This window comes from Artemia franciscana, chromosome 21 (assembly GCF_032884065.1).
Source record: "Artemia franciscana chromosome 21, ASM3288406v1, whole genome shotgun sequence".
Lineage (NCBI taxonomy): Eukaryota > Metazoa > Arthropoda > Branchiopoda > Anostraca > Artemiidae > Artemia > Artemia franciscana.
In genome coordinates, this window is record NC_088883.1 from 18,209,663 (window position 1) to 18,228,381 (window position 18,719).

At 35.1% G+C, this 18,719-nt stretch overlaps 1 protein-coding gene across 1 annotated transcript in view; it reads right to left on the bottom strand.

Annotated features, from left to right (window-relative positions):
- The window catches only part of LOC136041018 (MKI67 FHA domain-interacting nucleolar phosphoprotein-like), a 29,497-nt gene extending 11,391 nt beyond the window's left edge, over window positions 1-18,106 (bottom strand). The window contains exons 1-2 of the mRNA XM_065725525.1: window positions 17,928-18,106; window positions 5,294-5,440 (exon numbers count right to left, since the gene is read on the bottom strand). Coding sequence (XP_065581597.1) covers window positions 5,294-5,440; window positions 17,928-18,056 — 276 coding nt within the window. The 5' untranslated portion in view covers window positions 18,057-18,106. The remainder of the gene's footprint in view (window positions 1-5,293; window positions 5,441-17,927) is intronic.
- Between the last annotated feature and the right edge of the window lie 613 nt (window positions 18,107-18,719).

The following is an 18,719-nucleotide window of genomic DNA, read 5'->3' on the forward strand; positions in this document are numbered from 1 at the left end:
TCACCATCATAACAAAGATTAGTGAAAAGGCGAAGTCAGTGTGGATTGACAGATTAACATATACTAATATTCATTGCTCATTTGTGAAAGTGTCAACAATTTTTTATATATTAAAGTAGTAAAGGAGAAAACATTTAAAATGTGTTTTGCTCTCTGTGAAGTGCAAATTACGTTCTGGTCGTTAGAAGACACAGGGGGAGTTAGTCCTACTCTTCTTTGAGGTAGTTCTACTCGTTCTGAGTTTGACTTTGTTATTTATTGTAATTTCTGCTCGGTATGGGTTTCATTTATTTATTGATACTAATTTATGGTCGTTTTTAAGCTTTAGAAATTATTTGACTTTATTTTTGCTCATCTTTGGTTTAAGTAGCACTTTAATTTTCTTTGGAAAACTACTTCTATGGATTTTTTTTTAATTCCTATCTTTTGGTTTGTAATTGACACAGTGTTTTCATTGATTAAGAAAAGAATATTTTGAATCATTTCAGTTTCTCTATTTAGAAATTAAGATTTTGGCTGACTATATGTTGGACAAAATTTTGCAACGATTGTAAATACTTATTGTATTATAAGGCTTTTGATGGATGATCATGGGAAAAACGTTCAAATAAATGGATTATAAATCTGAATAATTTTTCGGCTTCTATAGGGCTAAAAGAATTCTTATTCCCTCATTTCATAACCTTGATTATAAACAAATATTAATCAACCATCCCTGTGCATACACCGTGAAAGTTTCAACTTGATTCCCTTAACCTTTCATGAGACATCACACATCCGCCCTTTTGACAACCATCGCTGATTTCAAAAAGACACAGTGTCTTTCAATTTATATCAAACTCCGACCCAACATCCCCTATGAGTTTTAACTGAATACCCTTAGCTGTTCCAGAGATATCATAAATACCCTTTTAGATAAGACTGGATGTACATAATGTCTTTTGATTTAGTTTTACACTCCCAAAACTACCCAGAAATTTCAACGTACCCTGAGTTTTTCCTGGGGTCTTTTGGCAATATGAATACAAAGTTTATTTTGATTTAGATTTCGAGCAATTATAGTTCATAGCAACGATTTTTCAAATGATGAAAACAATGATTTTTTCCAGCAAACCAACTGTGAAGGTTCCATTCTCCTAGCTGTTCAGGTTACGAACATTGCCAAATATACAAAAACGGATACGCTGATGACAATACAAATCATTTACACATAACCGACACCTCCTTCAGAAATTATAAATGTTACCTGCTATATCCCCTAGGCGATCCCAAAGCCTAAGCTAATTTATAATCTTTCTGAAGGATGTGGAAATCCCACCTGAGTCTGACGTCCAACAACTAGGTAAACTTTGACAAAAATGACAAAATAACTAGGAAATCCTGCTTGTTTACTGTTAACCAAAATATTGACTTCATGATAACATTTGTTCCTATTTGGAAAAAGAAAGACACAGAAACAACAGAAACTAAGTCTTATCCAATGCAAAAAATGTCTCAAATTGAGACAAAAGACAAAAACAACGAAATTAAAATTGCAACTCCTAAGTTAAGAACATATTCCAGTCCTAAACATAATAATTTCTCCAGGATGGATTACAAATGTGAATGATAAAATATGTGTCAAAAATTAAATAATCTTCTTGCTGATCACTTTGCAATAATACTAACCATCTAAAATGTTTGAAAAATCTTCTGTCAAATATTAATTTCAAAAAAGTCTGATGTAATTAACAGCAAAGTTGATATTTAAAACAAAACAAAAATTACCACTTCGCAGTTTATGGAACACATATCTACAAAACAAGCTCAAATAAACTGACCAATGATATTTCCTCATATCTGTCAAATTATGAAAATCTAGCAATATACTGACAACACAAAACTCAATATAGTTGTTTTTTTGAATTGAAGATGACTTGGCAAATACCTGCTTTTGTCCTTTTTGTTTCTTTTCTGTCTGATGGCTGATCACACTTGTTGTTTTTTGGTTATTTAATTATAGTATTTTTTCCCCATTTTTGTCTTCTTTGTCATATGCCATGTATAGCCAGTTTGGTCTTATATGCATTAACTTAAAATGAACTTTATATGAGGACGACCTCAAACTACTTGAGCTACCTCCATCTCCAGAGGCATGTATAGCGATATGATACTAACATACAACTTCGAGAAGAAAACTTTACAACAATCAGTAGCAGAAACAGTACCAGTCATCTTTACGCGGAATCCAGTGCTCTTTACAGTGCTGAATCCAGGGGCAAGTGTTGTAAAATGTTACCCCTGTAACACTTGTGTTACTTGGCTATTCGCCATCGATTACTTTTGACTCTTAAGAGGTGAATTAGAACCTTCAATTTCTAATTATTTGAATCCCCTCCAAATTTTATATGACCACCTCTTCCATAAAAACCTTATATGCCCCCGCAGCAGAAGTGACAACCTTTCCCCTTGTTTGGGAGGGGGGGGGTATGTTGACAACGAAGTTTTTGTTATCTTATCGTTGGACTATTCCAAACAAATTGGTATTTCGAAATTTTCATTTGATGCATTTGGGGAAAATAAGGTGTTTGAGTCAGAGGGGGGAACAGGAGGTAGATTCCCTCCGTTAGTTTTTGAGACATAAGAAGGTAACTAGAGCTTTCAATTTCCAATCGAATGAGCCACCTTTGAAGTTTATACGACCACCCTTTACATAAAACATTGTATGCCTCTGGGGCATAAATTAAAACATTTTTTAACAAAAACTATTTTTAACAAAACGGCTATCTCAAAATTTTAATCGAATGGGTTTTGGGAAAAATAGCATAGAGGGGCTAGTTACCCTTGGAAATCTTTTGACTCTAAAAAGTGAACTATAGAATTCATTTTCCAATTAAACAAGGCCTCTCTGAAGCTTATACGAGTATCTTTTTCATAAGAACCATATATGCCCCACAGACATAACTTACAACACCTGTTTCCGGGCCCTGGGCAGTTGTGTTGATACCACAGTTATTGTTATCTGACCTTTGAACTATTTAAAAAATGGCTATCTCAAAATTTGTATTGGATGGGTTAGGGAAAAAAAGGCATGGAGGACTAGTTGCCCTCTGATCTCTTTTGACTTTTAAAAAGTGAACTAAAACTTCCAATTTCTATTCAAATGAATCCTCTTTAAAGTTTATATGAGCATCCCTTCCATAAGAACCACATATGCACCCAGGGCATAACTTATAGCGCCCAGGACCATGGGTGGTTGTGTCGACCCTGGAGTTTTCGTTATATGATCTTTGAACCATTTTTAACAAAATACCTATCTCAAAATTTTTATTGGACAGGTTTGGGGAAAAAAGGGCCTGGGGAGGGGGGGGGGCTAGTTGCCATTGGATCTCTTTTGACACTTAACAAGTGAACTAGAACTTTCAAGTTTCAGTCAAATGAGCCCTCTCTGAAGTTTATACAAGCTTCATTTCCATAAGAACCATATATGTCCCCAGGGCATAATTTAAAATGCTTGCCTTCGAGCCCTGGGGGGTTATGTTAAAAACTGAACTAGAAATTTCAAGTAGAAATACAAATCAAAATTTGTATTGAATGGGTTAGGGAAAAAAAGGCATGGAGGACTAGTTGCCCTCCAATCTCTTTTGACTTTTAAAAAGTGAACTAGAACTTTCAATTTCTATTCAAATGAACCCTCTCTAAAGTTTATATGAGCATCCCTCCCATAAGAACCATATATGCACCCAGGGCATAGCTTACAGCATCCCGGGCCATGGGTGGTTGTGTTGACCCAGGAGTTTTCGTTATATGATCTTTAAACCATTTTTAACAAAATAACTACCTCAAAATTTTTATTGGACAGGTTTGGGGAAAAAAGGGCATGGGGGGGCTAGTTGCCATTGGATCTCTTTTGACTCTTAACAAGTGAACTAGAACTTTCAAGTTTCAGTCAAATGAGCCCTCTCTTAAGTTTATACAAGCTTCCTTTCCATAAGAGCCATATATGCCCCCAGGGCATAACTTACAACGCCTGTCCTCGAGCCCTGGGGGGTTATGTTAAAAACTGAACTAGAAATTTCAATTTCCAATCAAAAGTCCTCTTTGAAGTTTATACGAGCATCCCTTCCATAAAAACCTCTATACCCCAGGGCATAGCTTAAAACACCTGCCCTGGGCTCTGAGGGATTGTGTCAACCCCAGAGTTTTTGTTTCCTGACCTTTGAACTAATTTAAAAAAATGACTATCTCAAAGTTTTTTTCAGATGTATTTGGAGAAAAGGAGGCATGGGGAGGGGAGGACTAGTTGGCCTCCAATCTCTTTTGACTCTCAAAAATTTAACTAGTACTTACATGCCCCTAGAGCATTAAACCGCCAGCCCCAAGGACCTGGTGGGTTGGTAGCTACCAGTGGGTGGTAGCTAGTTCCCCTCCATTCTCTTTTTGACTAGTAAAAAGTGAACTATAACTTTCAGTTTCCAATCAAATGAGCCCTTTCTGAAGTTTATATGAGCATCCTTTCCATAAGAACCATATATACCTAAGGGCATAACTTACAACACCTGTCCCCAGGCCCTGGGGGGTTGTGTCAACACCCCCCAGAGTTTCTGTTATATGATCTTTGAACTATTTTTAAGAAAATGGCTATCTCAAAGTGCTTATCTGATGGGCTTGAGGAAACAAAGGCGTAGAGGGGGGGGGGGGCTAGTTCCCCTCTGTTAACTTTTGCCTCTTAAAAAGTGAACTACAAATTTCAATTTTCAATCAAATGAGCCTTTTCTGAAGTTTATACAAGCATCCTTTCCATAAGAAACATATATACCCCAGGGCATAACTTACAATGCCTGCCCCTTGGCCCTGGGGGGGGTGTCAACACTGGACCGTTTTTCATATGATCTTTGAACCATTTTTAACACAATGGCTAGCTAAAAATTTTTATCAGATTTATTTGGGAAAAAAGGCATGGGGGGGCTAGTTGCCCTCTGATCACTTTTGATTCTTAAAAAAGGGCACTAGAACTTCAGATTTCCAATCGAATGAGCCCCTTCCAATGTTTATGCAACAACCCCTTCTGTATGAAGTGACTCAGGAAAAAAATAATAATAAAACATCAGAGCAGCATGGCCTTTACTATAGGCAATGCCTTAGTGTTGCCTCTGATTTAGTCTAACAAATCTGAAAAAAAATTCTTCCATTTTTTACTTCCTGCTTTGTGAATCGTTTACCTTACAATTTGTGGGCTTGGTACACTTAGCTTAAGCTGCTACACTTACGAACAAAGTACACAAAAATGAAAGAAACAAATGAATACAATTACCCTTTCACTTCGGGCAAGTCGGATCTTTTCAATATTTCCAAACTGAGAAAAGAACTTGTGCATTTCCTCTTCATAAAAACCATGTGGAATGTGACCTAAGTAAATAGCTCCTTTGTAAGTTTGTCTTTTCTTCAAACCTCTGCCTTTCTACAAAAGAAAATAGATAAAATATATGAAATTCATTATAACCGGATTAACTGAAATACTTAGTAGATATACTTAAATCAACATAGAGGGATAAAATTATTCCTTAATGGGCTTCAAAAGTAAGAAAAAAAAATTCTAAGAGAAAGTTTCTCTCCTCCTCTCTAAGAATAGCCCTTTGATCCACCTGAAAGGGTGGGGACTAGTATATGAATGTTTCCTTTCCCATAGACTTCTGCTTCTCTTGATTGTGTTCATATTGGTAAGGTTCTTATATAAGAAATCTAGGTGAAATGAAAATACAAAGCTAAAGAGAATCAGCTAAAACAGTGACCAAAGAGGATTAGAATATTTAAATAAATCTTATAGCCATTAGAAACTAACTAAGTGAAAATTTTGAAAAACAATTCTGAAAAATTATCTTTTTTGCAGAGGTGGAGGAAAAAAGGGCCTAAAAACTAGGTAAATATTTCTCTGGCAGCCAGTACAGCTTGAGTTACTGCATGCTCACCCTTTACATAGATTTTACAGGAGAATATTAACACTAGAAAAATATGCTTGGTTCTTTATCCCTTTTTGAGGAGCATTTATTTGCACATTGTTGTTAAGGCACCCCAGACACACAAAAAAACGACTTTTTATATCAAAAGGTCAGTTTATCAACTATGCATGTGAATGATATAAAGAAAATACAACATTTTGGATACAAAAGAAACATCTTAATTAAACAGTTTTTGGTAAAAAGCTGTCAGTAAGGAGCAACTTCAAGCAAAATTAAAAGTTCTAGTGCTGTTTTAAAGTAACAAAATGGTTAAGCTGCAGCAAAGTGGTGTTTTCTGCCATTCTGAAGCAGAAAACAACAATTCTGCCCCAAAGAAGGAGAAAAGGCTATCAATTGAAATTTCAGAGACAGCAAAGCGATTTAAAATTATCAAAATTGTTGTTATGCTTCCTAGTCTCTGAGGCAGTAATGCTGCACAGTGGCATATTCGCTCCTTAAGATGCATACTGTCAATAAAAAATTAGCAGTTAATTTAGCTAGGTCTAAAACAATTAAATCAAAAGGAAGGCATTTGCCCAGTAACCCCTACCCCTACTATTCGATCAGATTTCAATCCCCTCGTTGCTTGTCAACAGGTCTGGAATTCACTACCTTCTTCAGTACAGGGATACCACTCGTTTGAGACTTTTAAAAGGCTTTTTAAGGATCATTTAATAAAGAATAAAATAGAATAATATTCTTTTTTTCCTCTGAGGAGTTGATGTCCCTTGTGTTCTGTTTGTGGTGTGTGGTTGTCTTCTTTGCACTTGACTCCCAGGCCTCAGGTATGTTCTTTATGTTCTTTTTTTGTTTTTTTTTTCTCTAGTTGTAACTTATATTGTATCCACCTTATATATATTGCTTATATTGTAGTTGTTGCTTGTATTTTTTTTATCCCCCTTGTATCCCTGACCATGAAGCCTTTCAGGGGGAATTAAGCGTATTGTAATAAGTGTATTGTAATTCGATTTTGTATTGTATTTTGTATTGTCTTGCATTTAATAATAAACTTTTCTCTCTCTCTCTAACTAGGTAACCTATTCATAAGTACCTAGAAGGTTATTTTCAGCAGATTCTCCTCGGAGAATGCCATGCTGCATGTTAGAGATAATTTTACTATTAACAAGCTGTTGAATAAGCACATCCTTAACAATAATTTCAAGGACTTTTGCAACAGCAGACATGAGGCTGATATGCCTTTAATTTTCTCTTTTGGATCCACCACACTATTTAAAGATGGGCTAGTTTCCATTGGAGGGGACTTTCTTATGACCAAAAGAATGTTGAAAAATTGTAGCCAGTGTAGGGGCAATTTCACAAGCAGCTTTTGTTTGCAGATGGGGATAAATGTTGTCAGGACCAGCAGTCTTGTTGGTATCAAGGCTTTTGAGTAATTTTTCAACCATACATGTAGTGACTGTAATACAAATTAATTGTTCCTGGATGTTGTACTTTGGGTTGGGAGTGGGAACATTATCAGGTTCATTAATGAAGACTGATGCAAATTGCTCATCAGGAACCCAGCTATACTTTGTGTACCAGTGACTTCATTCCTGTCACCTGTTATTAAGGGTTTTATGGATCTCTGGTCATGGCCTCTGCTAGATACATAGTTCCAGATTTCTTAGGGTTCAACTTAGTTTGGTTGGTATGTCTTCTCTTGAAATTGTGGTACAGCTGTTTGGTGAGTTTTCTTAATTTATTTGGGCTTTAACATATTTTCATAATGACCTGGCTTATCCTTTTTTCTCTCAAATGGCATTTCTGTAAGCTGCTTTGCTGTCTTATGCTAGCCATATTAGGGGTAGTATCTAGTTCAATGGGGGTTTGGGGGAAATGGACCAAACAGGAACTTACATATTGGCTATGTGCTATTAGCTTCAACTTTTTGGAAATATTTGATTAGTAGGACATTTCTTTTTTGGGTTTTAATTGATAGCCCAGATTCTAAGACAAGCCAATTGCAAAACCACTTAGTGTTAGTTTTGAATGAGCACCAAAATAAAGGAAGAAAATGTTTCAAACAGAAGTGAATTTTGTAGCTTTGACTGAGCAATCTCAAAGGTATATTCTGTTGTCCATACCACTAAGTCATCAGCATATAAATTTGAATGAGGGAAGTTTATGTACCCAAGGAAAAGTGAGAACAAAAGACAACTAAGGACTGCACCATGCAGAACACCATTGGTTATTGGAGTTTTTAGGGAAGAAACTGTAGAGAAGTAGCTTTAAGTATGGTCCAAGTTTTTGTAAGATCTGCAATTACTATTCTGGTGGTCCATATAATCATATGTTTGTACCCTCAAATTTCAAATAGCAATGATTAGAATACCATTCCTGGCAAAGATATCATTAGAGACAAAAGCATCTGTTGATGAATGGTATTCCCACAACCAAACTGTGTGTGAGGCATTATGTTATTTCTCTCCATAAACAGTTTTAGTTAATTACAGATCATTTTCCCCATGACCTGTCCTAATACTTGAGGTATTATGATGAGAAAAACTGTAGGATAAAGACTCATGATCTGGTCCCATGTTTTGTGTATCTCATGTAATATTGAGAAAAGTTATAAGCGTCTATTTATGCATTGTGTAAAGTTTATAATCTACGTTGAATGAATATTATCATAACTGATTGCAGATTTGGCTTGATAAATTTATTCCATTATTAAGTCCACTCATTCTAAAAGTTAGAGGCTGCTATATAGGCTACTCTGATCCTGTTGACAAATAATTTCAGTGGTTGCTCTGGGGACACACTGTGGGTGTCGGTAACTTTTGAGGGAGAATGGAGTAAAAAATTCATGTTTACCTTACCATTAGCAGAAGAGATGCCTCCATCCCTTTTTTGGTTATGTTATTAAGGGTAATTTCATACTGTAGTGGCTAAGAAGTTGTTTTATTTCCTCATATGTGAGTTATTAGCTTGCAAAACACAGGTTTTGGTGTTTCACAAGTTAGATTACTTACAACATTATCCCAGAAGTATTGTTTAGTGCTTGTTACAGTTCTCTTATAAGTATAATTAGATGCTCATGGGGAGGGTTTATTTTTAAATACTCTGTTTGCTTTTTTTTACTCTCCATTTTTGTTGGGATTCCTTTGATCACCCTGCATTAGGGACATGCTGTGGACTTATGTTTGTTACTTTAGTAAAGGGGGTGGCATTATGTACTGTATAAGTTAACATAGCTGATTCTGACCATTATGGGTGATAAACTTGGGGAATTTTCATCCCTAAGTTTATCCTCAACAACTGACTTAAGAATTTGATAACAGGGGATATGTGGCTGTGCTGCAAAAGATTCACTTATAGTTGATACAATTTGCAAAGTGGTTGGTAACAAGGCTATAAATTTATTTATATAGATCCTATTCAACCACCTACTTTTAGGGTTACATTAAGTCTCCCAAGTTAGGAAGAAGGGGGGAGGGAGGGGCAATTGCCATTTCATCATTTCCTTAATAAACTTTCCAATAATTTTTGGTAGTACATAAGAATCATGATTGCAACTGAAAAAAGAAGAATCCTCAGAAGCTTAGCAGCTAGGATTATAAAAATTAATTATATACATTTGTGTTTTATTCAGTAAATTTTTACTCCAATATAACTTCATTATGAAAACATGAAAAATCAATGCCACAGAATTTGACAACATTATTAATAAGGATTGCAACCCTATAACATTTTCTCTCATATGAACTGTACTTTTTGATGATCATCAGCATATCAGAGGACCCTACTATAGAGGTTTCAAGCTCAAATTTGTAAAAATGTGAAAGATCAAGGATGCATGTTCATTTGTTTTTGCTTGTTTTCCCAAGGGGTGATCGCATTGAACTAGTGGTCCTAGAAGATTGGGAGAAGACTCATTCAAAAAGAAATTAAAAGTTCAGATGTCCTTTTAAGATAAGGAAAAAAGGCTGAAGAGCAAATAGCCCCCCTCCCACACCCAATTTTTCCCTGAAGCCATTGTGTTTGGCTTGTAGACACCCAACGAAGTCCAAAAAATAATCTGAACCAATTTTCAACACAACGGCTTGAAAGAAAAAAACTATCAAAACAATTAAGTGCAGTCAAAAAACTTCTGATTGGATCAGACAGATCACATGACAGGATTAATACAGTGCACACATAGTTGAACTTCTGGCGATTAGTGTTCAGTCAAAACTGGCAGGTTTGAAAAAATACAGGGTTATTCTGAAACATGTCGGAATGGTGAATATTGAAAATAGAAAAATAAACTTTGGATTCGCTTTAAAACAGACAAAAGGTAATAAAGTAGTTCATTCTCTGATTCAATAAGTAAAAACTTTGGCAACAAAAAAACTCAAATTTAAAAGTAAGGAACCAAGTGAGTCAGTTGCAGACTTTTTTAATAAGAGAAACCAAAGCTCAATAATCAAAAATCAATTGATGACATGTCTCGCCCTCGCCACCTTTACAAGGAAACTGCCTCAAGTTTTCAAGTTAAATTCCAGACACGCTATGAAAATATATGGCATCTATATCCTTTGGCTGGTTTTCACTCAAGCAAACCGCATACTGTGTAATCAATTCAGAAGGTCGGTAAAACTCCCTACAAACATATATTATAAGATCACGGGCCTGCAGCAAGCCCGCTGATTCAGACGCATTCCATACGGCTGGTCAAACTGCAGAATCAATGAATGAACTTTATTATATGTAAAAGTATAAAACAACACAAAGTACGGAGTATTAATAAACAAAAACGATAAACAGCAAGAAAACCAATTCAAACTAACAAAAGACAACATGGACTAATTAACCAGTATCAATATGGAAAAAAGGCTGCAGAGGGTTGTAAACGTGAATAAAGTAGATAGTCTTTTTACATAAATCATCACTGGAAGACCGAATCCAAGAAGGCATATCTATTAAACCAAATCGAGCAATTATTTTTCTGTTTTGGTGCCATCTAGGAAGCCGGAGGAGGAATTTGCAATATCTGAAATAAGCTGCATGTAGAGTATGGGGATTTTTTTTTACGAAACAGATGAGCCATGCCTGGTGAAAAAAAAGCACAGAAGCGCAACAAGCGTTATAAATCATGCACAAACCGTTGCGGTTGTAACGGCTTTTGTTTGGGGATATTTTTCCGTAAGCGACGCGTAGGTTTTTCACGGCTTGATACACTAGAAATGAAAAGGTAGTGGAAAGTATTTGACCAAAACACAGACCAAGCCAACTAACTAAAGAAGAACTTGGCAGAATTACAGTCCCAGCAACGAATGGAGCGACCGCTAAGGGCTATTAAAACAAATGAATTCGCATTTAGACGCATTAACTGACAGTCCAATCTTAGATAGTTCATTGGTTAATATAGTAAAATTGGAAAGCAATCCACGGCGAGTCCTGGCAACAAGAAGAACTTCGTCTGCATATGCAACAGAAGACAAACCAATATTACCGTAAGAAACAGAACTTTTAAGGGGATGCAGGAACGATGCAAGCACACATTTAAGCATACTAGAAGCAATACGGCTATTCACTATAAAATTGAATTGACAAATAAGATTTGCGTGTTTCAAAAAATGCTTTAAAAATTGACCAGCCAAGTGGGAGACCAATCCCCATTAGAGATATTTACCGCTGGAGACTTACAGAGGTACTGATAAATAATAAGAATCCAACCCTATCACCTTTCCCCAGTAAGCACCTTTCTAAGATTTATCATAGAATTCGGTCAGGTTCAAATGGGCTAAATTTTCAGGCATTTTCATATTAGATCCCTAATTCAAGTGGCGAAGTTCCCTCGTCCCCCCTTTGCAGGTCATGTAATCTTAAAAATGAAACAATAGATCATTGCCTATTTGAATGTAATATGCTGACGTCTACACAGTATACCCTGCAATGTAAAATATTAGAATACTCCAAACACCACAAAATTCTACTAACAGCCAAGAGTCTCTCTGACCATACTTGCACACAGAGCTCAATATATTTTGTCTTATAATTCAACTGCTAGCATCAAAAGATATACTACAAGAAATCTGAGCAGATACAAATTATATAAGACAAATCAGCTCCATAGCTCTGTCAATCTCACAGAGTGAGTCAAAAGGAAAAGGGCTGAATAGTATCTACTGAAAAGCCCTGTCTGCTGAAGAAGGACAAGAGATCCATCAATCTCTCGCAAGCTACACTGAATTAAATGAAAAATTCAACTTTTAATTAGGCTTGGGTCTCCATCCCAGAACTCAATGCATATCATACTCTTAGGCATCTTTATTCAATTTTCATAAAAATTCATCTCCATATGCAAGTTACAGTGAATTAAATGAAAAACTCGAATTTGTTTTAACATTTAAAGCCCCATTGCCCTAATTAAGCTCAATTTTAATCCAAATAGTTCAATTTCAATACAAATCTGACTGGCGGTTCTCCCGCTATACTTGATTGCACAGACAGGCGGACAGACAGACAGATCTCAAAAACCTATCTTGATGGATATTTTTCCACTATCCAAATAGGTGATTACCTGGATGCTGATATGCCATTGTTTTCCTTTTTTTGGATCCAATTAGCCAATATGGCTACCTAAGAAGTTGCAAAATCCGTCTGTCTGTCTGTCTATCCATCCGTCTGTGTAATCATGTATAGGCGGAGAAACGCTGGTTGGATTTGGATGAAAACTTTGATGGCCAGATTTGGTGCCAAGGATCATGACACACATCAAGTTGAAAGATGAAGACCCTAGCTCAAATAAAACAAGGGGGAGAGGGCTTTACCTGCTAAAAAAAAATTTTTGTTTAATTCAGAGTAACTTGCAACTGGAGTGATGGATCTGAATGAAAATTGAGCCAAAGAGGCCTAAGACCATGACGCATATCAAGTTTTGAGATAAAGACCCTAGCTCAAATTTAACAAGGAGGAGTGGGTTTTAATTCCTGAAAAATTTAAGTTTTCTGTTTAATTTAGTATAACTTGCAAATGGAGTAACAGATCCAAATGAAAACTAGGCCAAAGATGCCTAAGATCAGGGCTCATATCAAGTTCTGGTATCACAAATCCCATCTCAAATAGGGCAAGGGGGAGAGAGTTTCAAGTCTTAAGAAAGTTGAGTTTTCCTTTAATTTAGTAGGGCCTATAACTTATGAATGGAGGGACAAATCTGAAGTCAGATTCGTCTGAATACCTGAATTTGCTGGAACGAATTTGTCAAAATACCACTGCATTGGATCCAGCTAGAATTCCCTAGACTTGTTTATTGCAGACAACATTTAGATGGGCAAAGATTCATAGCTTCAGTAGTTTTACCAATAATATGGTTCTGAAGATGATGAAACGGTAGAAATCTGGTCCAGTTGACGAGGTGACAAAACTTAAACACTAATGTCAGAAATATAAGCCCAAATGGACTACAGTATGCAACATTTAGCAAAAAACAAGGGATTTTAGCTCACTGTTGACCAGTGAACTGTGAAATAATTTCAATTTTCTTTGTTATATAACTTTTAAACAAAAATTAAACCAAGTGTTAATCATACTATAATTTTGTTTTTGTCAAAAACAAATACCTTATTTCATATCCAAAAATAGGGCATGGAGCTGTATCTGAGTTTACTCTAAATCTAAAGGTGATGTTTACTTGCAGATTGCCAAAGCACACACACACAAAATTTTTGTGTCAAAGGTAAAGTATTTGAAAAACAAGTACATTAAAAGTATCTTAAGTAATAAGTATTTTGTAATCTTACTTAAGTATTAAGTAATAAGTACAGCCTAGAGTTTTTACTTAAGTACAAGTAATGGAAAATTTTACTTAAGTAGTACTTCAAGTAAAAGTACTTCAAGTAAGTGACAGCACTGGTTGAAAGATTCAATAACTATGCCTCTGGGGATGTTATGACCCCCCACAGCCCCTGGAAAAGGGCTGTAAGTTATGGAATTTGCCCACTGCTGACACATAGTATTTCTTATTGCAAAACTTACAAGCATTTTTTTTTTGGGGGGGGGGGGTGGATCTGAGGCAGGTTTTTCCATGTGAAAATTTTTTATGTGGATGGAGTTTCTAGGGTTGGACTTTCCTGGGAAAACCTTACATAGGGGAATTTGCCATAATTCTTATACAAAAAATGTTTTATTTGTCTTTCTTTTGCTTTGGGACCTCAATTTTTCATATGGAGATGTTTGAGGGGAATTTTTTTTGTAGGTTTAGAATTGTCTGTGGGATTTTTCTTTGGGAGGGGAGAGGATTTCTGCAGGATAAATTCTCTACAGAGGGGTTTTGGAAGGAAAACTTTCCCTTTTTTTCGGGGGGGGGGGGGGAAGTTTTCTGCAGAGAACAGTCATTTTTACAAATGAAGTTAGGCTAAGGAGAATTTTCCAAGGGGAATTTTCAGCAAGGATGGAATTATCCAAGATTTTTTTCTGGGGGGGGGGAGGATTTTAAGCAGGAGGATCTTTCAATAGAGGGATGATTTCCCTCTATTATTCCATAAAGGCAAATTTCTCAGCATTATTTGCAAAATGATCAGAAATTAAATTAAGAAAAACAGATTTCTGCACCTGAAAGCGGGGATTAATATTAGAACCAAAAAAAAAGAAATTATTCTGTATATGAGGGGGCTACTCCTTTCTCAATACCTCACTCTTTATACTAAAATATGACTTTTAGTCCCAATTCTTTTAAGAGCAACTTATTCTAAATGTAATTAGAATAAGAAACATTTTTTAAGCACTAAACAATTTTAGTATGAAGAGTAAGATATCCAGGAGAGGGCAGCCTCCCCCCCATTACACAGAATAATTTCTGTTCATTTTTAGTTTTAATATAACCCCTTACTTCCAGATGAAAATAGTTTTATTTATCTAAAGTTTATTTAACATTATGAAAGATCTCCTTTAATTTGTATTCATAAACTGACCAGGTGCTCTATTATAGAGCATTTCATAGATGAGTAGCTTCAGTGTTTATTAGATCAGATGTTGATTGTTGAGTTTGCTAGAAATAGGGCAAGATCCTGCTTAGTTTGGGTATTGGCCATTTCATAAATGGTTGTTATTTTAGGCAGATATTGGATATGCATTGTCTAGAGTGCAGGAACATATGATAAAAAGGCATGCATTAGGTATCAATTCATTCAAGTGGTGGTCAGACATGCCTTCTTTGTTGTATCAATTCTTGGTAAAAATGCTGACCTACTTTTGTGTTGTAGGAAAGTAAATGTCTCTAACTATGAGGAAGAGGTTTATTGATAATGCATAAGGGCTCTCTGATGTGCAACTGTGGGATAAGTTTCTTTGAGTATGGTATCCTCCAAGGGGTGCTTGTAGCTTTGAGGAAGGGCAAATTTGATGTACTTTGAGTGAAAGGTTTGGCAGGGTTTGTTTGATTGCTTGCATGTTGGTTGGTATAGATTCTCTGTGCTAATTTTGCTTCAAAGACAGCAAAAGGCTGATTAATATTTGCAAATTTTATGTCTCATGCATGAAAATATATGGAAAATCTAAATATGGTAGCAAAAAAAGAAAAACATAAAAAACAGACCCTCCCTCTCCAAAAAGCTGAAAGTTTACCCTTGTTCACATTGACTGTTAACCAAATAAAGCAGACAGAGATGTCAATTTAAAAGATAATGAATAACAAACCTGTTTGTAAAATAACAAAAATCAGTGGTAAAATTTTAGTTGAGTGACTTCTTGCTATCTCAGAAATGGGTTAGGTTAGGAAAAGGAAACTTTCAGGGATGGGTCTACAGGCTAAAGTATGTCCTGGGAAGGTATTTTGAAGTACCTACCTCTACTCCTTCTCCCTCTAGAGGGCCCTGACCTTTGATGACCTTCAAAAATATGTGAGCTATAAAAGTGAAACCATGCAATATAAATCTTCTGCTTGAATGCCAACAAAATTGTTTTCAGCTTCACAAGTTTGCTCAATCCCAATTTATAAGGTTTGAAGATATACAAATGCATTTCCTAAATTTTGAAGAAGAACATTGATATGGCTCTGAATTCTACTCAAATAATAGAAATTACATTTTCAGAACTAAAGGCAGAGAAAAAGCAACTGGTAACTGAAAATTAAGGTTAAATGTTGTTTTTTCAAAATTTCAATAGGTATAGACCTGTCATGTAGGCAAATCTTAGGGCTCTCTAGAGGGAGAAGGAGTGGAGGTTGATACTTTAAAATACCTTACCAGGATATGCTTTAGCCTGTAGACTCATTCCTGAAAGTTTTATTTTCCTAACCTAACACCTTTCTGAGATAGCAAGAAGTCACTCAATTAGCCTAGAATTTTACCAAATCAGTTGGTTAATTTATAGCAAACAGTATTACTGGCATTTGTATAAAGTGAATATACCACTCAATGCCTTTTTTTTATGCTCTTTACAAAATATAATAATTGCTTCTACCAGAAATTCAGAATTAAGCACTTTTTGACCTCTTAAAAATGACCTAAATATGGGGTATAAAAAAGGCTAAGAAAATTGGTCTCAAACCTCAAATACCTTATAACATTGATCTCAAACTTACTGTCTATTATAAATTCATTTTTTTAATGTTATATAATCCACAAGCACTGATTTTCCAATATTAATTTTGATAAATTAATTTTTCTGATGTTATGGCTTTTTCTTCTTCCTTGACATCAAATTTTAAACAAAAGCATGTGTTTTTGATCAAAAATATGAAAGCCGGCTATTACAAATGCCAGTTATACTGTTTGCTATAAATTTAACTATATTAAATACAGCAATGGTTAGTTTACCTATTTAATATATGCTATGCTTTACCCCCACCCCCCTGATGTACAAATATATAGCCCAAATTTGTTTCTAAACTATTACAGATTTGCAATTTCAAATATCCTATTATTTTGTAAAAAAAAAGATGGAAAACACATGCTTTAATTGAAATTTTGGCAACAAGGAAGAAGAAAAAGCCATAACATTGGTAAAATTTATTTATCCAATTTAATCATGGAAAATCAGTGCTTGTGGATAATATAACATTGAAAAAATAGATTTATAATGAAATGGTAAGTTTGAGTCCAATGTTATAAAGTTTGAGACCAATGTTTTAAGCCTCTTTTATACCCCATATTTAGGTCATTTTTAAGAGGTCAAAAAGTGCTTAAATCTGAATTTCTGGTAGAAGCAATTATTATATTTGTAAAGAGCATAAAAAAGGCATCAAGTGGTATATTCACTTTATACAAAAGCTAGTAATACTGTTTACTATAAATTTACCAATCAGTTCCTGTTCCTAGTTAACAGAAAGAAACTAGGCATTTAGTACACAAGCATCTTGTGATCATTGAACTTCCAGAATGATGACAACTCTGGGTATTTTTTAAGATTGTCACTTTTCACCCTAAGATTGTCACTCAAGTTACTTTATTATAATTTACTTTAAAGCCACTAAACAAATGTCTACATGATTATGGAGGTAAAGGTATAAGAATAGTCACTCTCTACAAGAAATCATGTTAGAACAAAAGGGAGACATTTTAAATTGATAACTTTATGTTCATTGTATGGTTTTATTTACATTTTGACAATTTATCCTTTAACCCCTCCAATGGTCTTTTTTAGACCTATACTATAAAAAAAGTACTGACAAAAAAGATGGAATTCCTACTTTATAGTATGTAGGCTGGGCTGGCAAGTATCAGCAAATCATTTTTCCTTTCTTTTGTTATTTTTTAATCAATTTTCATTAATTGTTATGTCGGTTTTTTACATAGCCTAGGAACATATGAGACCAATAGGGGGGGGGGGGGATAAACAGTCAAAAACAAAACCAAACCTTAAAATGAAGATAAAACAAGTAGCCTAATTTAGGGTGTTCTTCTTTGTATTGGTATATTTCCTTCTGAAGGGCCACTACTCTAAACCTTTAAGATTATGTAAACAGATTTGTGGGAGTCAGCAATATCTTCATCACTTGCTACCCTTCATGGAATTTGATTAGCTTACCTTCTGAAGCTTTTCTCGAACATCTTTCAGCATTTTTGACATCGTTTCTTTTTCTTTTTGGGTTCCTCCAACTGTGCGGATGGACAAAAAGTCTTTGGCAGCATTCTTATTTTGACTTATGCTATCCATTTTGAACAATGTGATTCTAAAATTGAATAGATTCTTCCATAAATATAGCAAGTTCGACGCTGCCTCGTATTCTTTACAAAAATCGTTACTTTTTCGGCCAAAAAGCTCCATTTGTGCGCGTATCTCCTAGCTTTGGGCATATACAAAATGGCGCTTATGGCTAAAATTTCCTCAGAGGTGGTGCCAATTCAATAAAGATACTTAACCCAAATAATATGATGATATCAAAAGTAGGAAACATTCATATAAACTCAATTTATAAGCAGCATCGAGTAATAAAGATAACAGATATAACTTTTAAACCTAACCTAAACAATGCTTTGCTCTGATGTATGCTACATTGGTAAATACATGCCAGTCATAATCAAAAAAAGCTTGTTTTCATTAAGTGCATGCGAGTTATAATAAAAAAAATATTAGAAAGAAAGAAATAAGAGCAAATGAAAACTGTTTTAATCTCTTGTTAAGTAATGTCCTTGATTAGCAATATACTTCTGTGTTTATAATACCGTTAAGTCCAAGACTAGAACTATTGCTGGAACAATTTGTTTTGGAAGAGACTCCAGACACCCCGTTGTAGTCTTCTGAAAGTCAAGAATGGTGTCGAAATGTTTTTTGGATAAGGACAGGTTGGATCTTACGGATATTTTCATTTAATAAAAT